The sequence below is a fragment of the Habropoda laboriosa genome, unplaced genomic scaffold, assembly GCF_001263275.1.
Source record: "Habropoda laboriosa isolate 0110345459 unplaced genomic scaffold, ASM126327v1 scaffold5, whole genome shotgun sequence".
Taxonomy (NCBI): Eukaryota; Metazoa; Arthropoda; class Insecta; order Hymenoptera; family Apidae; genus Habropoda; species Habropoda laboriosa.
Window position 1 is genome coordinate 3374050 of NW_017100161.1, and position 8700 is coordinate 3382749.

General features: G+C 47.7%; 1 protein-coding gene across 2 annotated transcripts in view; it reads left to right on the forward strand.

Annotated features, from left to right (window-relative positions):
* The window catches only part of LOC108578079 (POU domain protein 2-like), a 116381-nt gene that overhangs the window by 91318 nt on the left and 16363 nt on the right, over positions 1-8700 (forward strand). For both annotated transcript variants that reach the window (XM_017941335.1, XM_017941338.1), the window contains exon 4: positions 1558-1614. In XM_017941335.1, the coding sequence (XP_017796824.1) occupies positions 1558-1614 (57 nt within the window). The remainder of the gene's footprint in view (positions 1-1557; positions 1615-8700) is intronic.

Below are 8700 nucleotides of genomic sequence, written 5' to 3' on the forward strand. Positions count from 1 at the left end.
AATTGTAAATTCGCCTGACACTTGTAGCGCACGGTGTAACGAACCTTAATTAGACGCCGCGTTCAGATGATGGCTTACAATTATCTTCTGCTTCTGTCATTCTTTTCAAGAAATTCAACTAAATAGGATTTTTATTGTTCCTATGTCTGCCAGGTTTCTAGAAATCTAGTATAAGGAACGATAACTAAAAATCGTCGACTTGTAGCTGAGAAAAATATCCAGAGAAACAGACTTTTACGAGGAATTTGTACTCTACGTTTGAACGTGAACCAAATCTTCCTACGAAAGATCGCTGAACAGCGATACAACCCATCAGAAACAGAAAGCCTGTTCACCGAATTCAATACGTAACATCGAATCCACGGGCCACAAAGGAGCCCGGGAAACGGAGAAATCAGCGGGTCACTGTTCGCCCTATTCCGTCGATATGTCATCGTTAGAGCCTCCGTTATTTTCCAGGACGTAGGACGCGTAGATCCGGCTGTATTTGCGCCGGGTTATCCACCGGGCGACCGGTCGTATTGAAATGTCGCGTGTGTGTCCTGGTGTTGAGACCGGCGGAGAGAGAAAGGTGGGATTATCTGAATACAGGGGGTGAGTTGCGAGCCCCCAGGGGGTAGTAGGTGACCAGCCTGGTCCTCCGTCGAACGATCCTTGCTGCCCCTTGTGACGTATGGTGGTCATCTTAGCTGCGAATTACCGGCATCTTCTCTCTGCACCCGTGGGCTTTCGATAGATTATTTGAATATCGATCGAGTACACGCCCTGTTTTTCCGGCAATGGCAAAAGGGGACATCTGTCACGACGGATTGGACGAGTTTTAGCATAATTCGGCTGATTGATAACGACTCTGCTCCAAACGCTATCTCTCCAGGATCGTACTTACGCGTCCCCTGGTTTAATCAGCCTCCATGTGGGCACTGAGCGGAGCTACGGCGAAATTATAGGGGCGAGATGGACGAGATGAAGTTGGTCGTTGATAGGATTCGGAGAATTTCTGATGAGATCGAGAGCATGATTAGCGGATTCGTTTGAACCTTCGGGAAGAGGTAAATGACGTCATTCGAGTTCGGTGACGTCGGTTTCGTTTAGAATTTCAGAGAATTTCTGATTTCTGTTTTTCACCTTTTAGAATTAGTTCGATAAATACATTATTCGAGAAGAACTTGGAGCATAGGACTTAGCAGTACTTACTGCAAGAACCTCGATCAAGATTCTCCACACGATGCTCGTCCAATTCGAATCTAACTCGCAAAATGGTACATCCCTTGCGTCGAGGCACGGCTGTACATATATACATACACAGGCCAATTCTCCATCGACGTTTGACTCACAAATGACGAAAGGAAGACGCATCGTTTATTAATTGCCGCGGCGATCTTTATGGGCAGGGAAGAACGATCGAGCGGTGGTAGGGACTAATGCTGACGCGGTCGCGCGCGCGGAAATTCTTTTTCGGAATCGCATCTATCATTTTTACGAGAAAAAGGCGAAGTTTCCCCGGCGACTTTATAACGCGACGTCACTAACGAGGCCCCGTTGCACTTTTTGTTGCAGCCAGCGACGCGCTCGGCCGAATCGATAAGGAGCCAGCCTCGCCGGAATCCATACAAGGTGAGTTTGCACAGAGTTTCATCGTCCGTCTGTCGTTCGCTTCCCTCTTCCCTTCTTCTTCACTCCAGTCCTTACGTTTCGCTCTCTTTCTTCCTCCTCCCCTGTGTGTACGTCTCTCTCTCTCTCTCTCCTCTTTCTCTTTCACTCTCTTGTTCCCCACCTGTGACGTTCGAATCGCGATACGATTAACGTACCGAAGGGTTTAACCTTCGCCGATGGCAGGAACATAAATTTCACAAACGAATAATACGACACGGCGAAGTCGCTGAGCGAAAGGCTCACAAGTATCGGGCATTATAAATCCGCGTCGTTATTTCTTAGCCGGGCTTTTTGCGGTCCGAAGCCGATCGGGCCGGGGCAACATCGTTTAATTGCAACGATGAGGCTTTTACATTGTGGCCAGCGCGCACGGTGTAGAAAATCCGCCGCGGGAAAGGAAACTGGGGGGACGTACACACCGGTGCTGATTGAGAAATTTTCAGGGACGACAAAGAAATCGGGCCGGAGCCGCCGCCAACGGTGTACACGGGGATTTTATTAATCGACCGACCGTGGAACGGGTTCGGGCCCAATCGCGAAACCAGTCGCTCTCTCAAGATGCATCGTCCACCTCGTGTGTCTCGTGTCGTCCTACCTTTTTTTTCCCCTCCCTATTGCTTTTTTATCGCGATTAAGGCTACATGTGTATCGTCATATTCTGCCTTATGGTAATTTTTTAATCGCTTAATCATCGACGTACGATGTTCCTTAAAGGGGACGTTGTACGAAGGGTTGGTGGACGTTTTTCATCGGGGATGAAATTAGGTGTTCTGTGATATCGTGCAAGAATTTCGGGATTTAGCGAAATCCTTGGCGAACAATTACCAAAATCAAGCTCAATTGAGTTGTTCGCGGAACAATCTCCTTTACGAGCGTGAAAATATTCCGGGATAAAACGTTGTCGCCGCCTCGTTCTGAGGCTAATCCCTTTCCACGTAAAATATGTCATAAAAGCAATTACGCGGAGCTCGAGCCGCCTACCAGCCAGCGCGGCGGTTTGTCATTTGCCTCGGAGAATTCTTTCGCGGCCTTTTAACATCAGGCATTATCCTCTGTCCTTGGCCCGTTCCTGCTTTCTCGAAGATTTCTCGTAAAGGGGGCGGAATTCTCCCTCGTTGAAATTGAAACTGAAGCGAACCCCTCGAGGCTTCTGAAAAAATCTCCACGGTTGTAGATTCCAAGTGTTTATCTGGTAGATTTTATCACCTCGAAGATGAGAAGATCGACTTGTCTCGGAAGAGGAGGTTCTTCTCACGCGACAGACGAGAGAGGGAGAGAAGGAATACGGGAGTCGAAGAGAGGAGATTCCATCGGATAATTTAGGCTCGCGTGAGAACCGTTCCCTCTCCGTTCCTGCGTGTGCAATTCCGCTGACCGTCGGTTCGAGCTGGAAAACGCGGCTCTTCGGGGCTGTCACGTGTCGCGAAACGTAACACGTCGAGGATCGCGCCTTCCAGAGAACGCAGAGGCCCGTAATGACGGAGCCGGACTTTAACGAGCCGGATCAGCGGCACGTTTCACCTCTCCCTTCACCCAGATGTACATTACAATCGGCCTGTCTTCGGGACGTCAAAGGAACTGCCTTCGAATATATATCGGCTGTGACGCGCGGCCTTCTTCGTCCATTCAGCAGAATCTTCTTCACGTTTCATTCTTTTCAGCGAAATTGAACTTGTATTTATCTCCCCAAAGGATCAACCTCGAAAGATTCAATTTTCTGTCGGAAGAATCAGCTCGACCTAGCAGACACTAGGAGATAATTTTTGCATCAATTAACGAGCTAAGAACGGAAGCATCAATCTTACACATCACTCTCAAACTCCTACCGCTATCGTCACATCGAAAACGCATGGTCTCCGGTCGAAAAAACGAAGAGCAGAACTCGAGGATGCTAACAAAGCTTAGGGAAGAGTGGCAAAAAATCGGTTGGCCCGGACTCTTGGAAACAGTGAACCGGTCGTAAGCTAGAACCAAGAGATCCCGAGGATCTTCCCCGAGGTCTCCATAGTTCCGCCGAGAGAAAGGACGAAACTTGAAGAGGGAAAAAGGAGGAACAAGCAGCCAGGGACATCATTGGCAGCCCTGTGTTTTACTTTATAGCGTTTAGCCCCCGTTGTTTGTCTTATTGCTATTAGCCTCCGTCAATTAGTAATTGCATTTTTAATGTCGATTCCGTGAATCGGTGTTGGACCTCGATGAGCGGCCTCCGTCAGCCTTGGCTGATTCGAAGGGAGACGAAGTGGCCAGTAGGAGAAAATCGGAGAGGGGACTGATGCGGTCAGGTAGGGGAAAAGGGACCCATCGAAGGGAGGGGGCATGTCATTAGGAGTCATTAATATCACGGACCTCTGTAATTTGACACACTTCCGATCGCCTAGCGCCACCACCGCCACCCGCTCCATTTTTCTTCCTTTCCTTCTCCTTAAACCTGTCTATTCTGTCCACCTTTTACTCCCCTATTCTGCTTTCGTTCCCCTCGTTCGCAGAGAACAACGTCACTCTCGCTCCATTTCGACGATTGATAAGTATTATCTTTAACCCTTTCGCAATCTTCTTAATGCAAAACTTGAGAAAATTAAATTTATGCGTAATTTTCCATTAACTCGAATAGCTAAGGGACGGAACAACAGTGTGAAATCGATCCAATCAATCAACTAGAACACTCGACACCCTTTACAATTCTCGCTGCAAGATTTCTGCGCCGTTTTAGAGGCCATGTTACAGGTGTGACTCACCTCGACTCGTTAATTAACGTGTTCTCCTGTCGACGGTAGCGAATTGTCGATAATTAGCCCGAACCATGGCGATCGAACTTAGCGAACGATGACGTGTCCACCGCCGACGAACCGTCCACGATACATATGCAGGCCGATTTCGTAATCGTGCTACGAAAGAACGAGCAAGTATCATTCGGAATGCAAGTAGCCGCGATCGATATGATCCGCGGATGCTAATCGAATCGCTAATCGTTTATTCCTGCGTCGTACAGGCACACCTGTTCGACCGATATGGTCAGACCAGAGATTCTTTTAACGTGGGCTTCATGGAGATCTCTCGAACGGAGAACGACCAAGTCCCTCATCATACTTTGTAATGTAAACTCTCGACGATATTTTCTTTCGTTCTTTGTCTCTCTTTTTTTTTTTCTTTTCTTCCTCTTCTTCTCGTTTTTCAACAGGCCGCCAATCATGGTTTTTGTCCCCTTCAACCTCGCGTGGTTTAATCACGAACGCAATGTTTACGTGGTGATTATCGAAAAATCGTGACTCCGTGTTGTCTGTGATGTTTGGTGTCCAAGCCGGGGGAAACTTGGAACCGATCGAGCGGGTGTTAGCGAACTATAATAGATACTTATCGATCGTTATCCGGCTGCCTCGATATCACTATTGTTCCTACCGGTGCACACCTCCGTGAGACTTTGTCCCGATGGTTTATTCAATTACCAGCGCAGGGTTGGAGCTGTTGACGTTAAGTAGTCGGCGAACCTTAACACGTCTCATTCTACGAGAATTCTGAAGCATCGTTCGTTGGAATAATTGATCGTAGGGAAATTACAATAGCGCTGTAGTTAGTTCGATCATATCGGCGATCTGCAGCTGTTGCATTGTAACAACTTGAACCGAGCGACGTTGTGAAACTCTTTAATTTATTTCCTTCTTATAAAACAACGATTGCAATTTAATTGCGTTGAACGGTAAGCGATATCTAATTTTTCTCTGATCTCTCTCGAACTGTCCTGTAAAATCACGCTAATTCCAAGCGATCGATCACCAGGTAGAATCTCGGCGAACGTAACGCAACCGCGCCAAGTAAGAGCCTCTCCTCGAGTCTCCCAAGAACAGGCATGCAAATCGTCCGCGTCTATTCCCGGAATTGGAACAGCGTGCATATTTTTAACCGGCGGTCGATTCCGCGGAACGGATAGATTCCGAATCGCGGGGACGGACGGCGGGATCGACGAGGATGGAAATGGCGAGCGGATAGTCCGCGAAACGTTGGAGAGATCGGTTTCGCTTGGAATGCAAACGACTCGCGGCGATAAAGCTCCGTGGCCGGAGGAGTTGGTGTGTCGAACGGGGGCCCGTGGTCGCACGGTGAGGACGATAATACGTCTTCCTGGTGATTTTGTTATTCAAATGGCCGCGTCCAGGACCGAGGTGACCGTGGAAAACCGCTATTGAATGCCGAAACGGCTTCACGACCCTCCTTCCACCCGGAGAACCTTTCCATTCACGCCCGCCAATCCAGAACGTCCGGTTCTTGCGGACCTGGTGTGTGTGTGTTGTCCCTGGAAAAGCCGCCTAGGCGATTTACCAGCAAAAAGCTTTACCGCGTATCGCTCGATTCCCGTTAAGCTCCAGCCTCGATCGCCAACCACTTCTCACTCTGGCGAATTTGCTCAAACACTCTCTGCCTTCTCGTTCCTTCTCTCCTGTGTTTTCTTCGGAAACGGAGCTAAAGGGTGGCTATTAACCGCGTTCACCGGTAGTGTACAGGTTCGTTCAGAAATTATGGGTGTGATTGGACGTACAGGTCGTAATGCGTGAATTTTGTTAAGCAACTGCTGATTCATAAATTGTGAGCTGAACTTCAGATCCACAAGCTGTGGGTTTATTTAGGTATTAATGCTGGTTGATGTACAGGTTGATTCATAAATTGTAAGTGTATTTCGATACACAGATATGCAGTAATATTTAAATATTGATCTTTGAAATTGTGGCTTGCACCACATAGAGGGTGATTCGTAACTTGAAAGGTCATTGAACTAAAGAAAATGCAGTAGGGTGATTCGTAACCTCAAATCTCAATTAAACTAAAATTCCCCGAATCACTGAAACACACTGTAGTATGAAATGAAACGGACGCGTTTGAAATATTACCTGGACTTGTCGCACGATTTATGTCCATGCTCCGACGTGGAAAATGTTCTCGGATCTTTTTCAACTAACCATAAAGGGACATATCTTTTACACTTGGTCCCAGGAGGATTGTAGATTGGTTACGCGAAAGGGAACGCTGTTAGATCGTTAACGGGCGTTTCCATCGTTCGCAGTTCGCTTTGTTATTCGGATCCGGGGGTGACGATGTGGACTGGTTTTGAATGTTGACGAGAGAACGATTTACACTCCCTGCCAGTCAGAGCAAATTCAAATTCCGTGCCGCGGCTTTCCCGGGGATTTTCACATTTTTATCGTCCTTTCTTCTCCTCCCTGCGACGACCGAACGTCCCGTAAGCGGAATATGCTGATTCGCCTGACTGCTGACCGCGGTCTTTGCTCCTTCTGCTTGCACACCCTGTTCGCCAGCTCTGGAAACCTCTGCATCGATTTCCTCTCTCCTTACAAGTAACCAACACGCCTCGGTTCTTCCCAATTTTATCTCTGAATCCGACTATCTTCCGAAAACACTACCCTCGTAACGGAGAAAGTAAGAATAAAGAAGAGAGAAAAAATTAATTCGTGTCGTTTGAACAAATACTCGCAAGATCGTCACTCTACGTTTTACAAAGATGCGAGCAATTAATCGCGACGTTTCAAGCTAGACTAATCCCCGCGAACGTATTCGAATCGATGGAAGAAGTGGAACGATTTGCCTCGTGTTGGTGGAAAAAAGGACGAGATAGCACGTTTCCTTGGTTTGCACGCGAGGCGGTCGCCCGCGTGCAGAAGACACCGCGCTGCACGGCAAATCGCGTAAGGGGAAATGAAAACGAGTATAGCGAGCGTTTCTCGGAATGATGGAGGGAACGAGCGGCGGCGAAGAAAACGAGAGAAGAGCACCGAGGGAACGGACCAACTCGGAACGAGCTCGAAGACGTTTTCTTTCTTCGACATATTTCTCACGGGCTCGAGGACGACTTCCGTTCCTCCTTCTTTCTTGCTCGAACCTTCCCCCGTCTCCCTTCTAACTCGAAGCAAAGGAGAGAAGGAGAATTCGCGCGTGTCGAATGATTTAATTTGTTGTCTCGCCCACGAAAAATTGAAACTCGATTTCGACGAGCTGAGGAGAAGAAGAGGAGGAGGCTGAAAAGGCAAATTGTTTATGAAAATGGCATCCGTCGAAGTGGTGGGTGTTGACGCCATTGTTGGTTGTAACTGAGAGGAACGAGAAGGATAGAGGCTAGCAATTAGCAATTAAACCAATAAGTGTGCAATTGGTGATTCCATTAATGGGACGTACGTTCCCACAGAAGGCGAACGCCGTTTTTCGCCGTTCGTCTCTCTGTCGACAGTTCCTCTCGCGCGCCATGATCCCCAATTGCTTCGAGAACGTATAATTAGTAGACGTAGAACGAGCGCCTCCCCTCTTCCTCTTCGTTTCGATCCCTTGACACGATAGCGTTACCGAGAAAACCGCGAATTAGAGCGAACAATTTTCGCTCTACTCTTTGCCTCGTAAAATGCAAGAAAGTCCTAATTATACTGTGTAATTTTCACGTAGAATATTTCGTTTATCCACCTTTAACGGATATCTACAAACAAACGTGTGTAAACAAATCTGAGAGAATTTTCGTGGAAAAACGAACGTTGCAGAGTGATTGAAAATATAAAAGTCTGTCTCGGTTTAAATACAGACTGGAAGCAGAACGTTTAATAAATTCGTGGGCACACGTGGGCGGTCGAACGGACTGCCGATAGTGAAACACGGTGTGTCCCACGCGTCGATTCCACATTAATTAAACAATCAATATTTATTAAGCTTATTATCGGGCACGGAGGCAGAGGCGCGGTATTAATTCGATTCCGCGTCCACGGTGGGGCCCGTATTTCGCTTAATAGGCGCCATATTGTTCCTGACGACGCAATAAATATGGACGTGGCCAAATGAAGACGATAAATTGTCGAACGCCCCCGCTTTGTCTCCCGTTCCCTCCCTTTTCTTCCCTTCTTCTCCCCGTTCGCCCGTGTGTGCCCCTCTTCTCTCTTTAATTTTCTGCCTTTTTTTCTTCCGCTCGGAACGATACCTCCATCCTTGGCGAAGCTGTTTAACAATCGCTTAATTCTCCTTCCTTCGTTTTCTTTTCTCTCTCTCTCTCTCTCTCCTTTC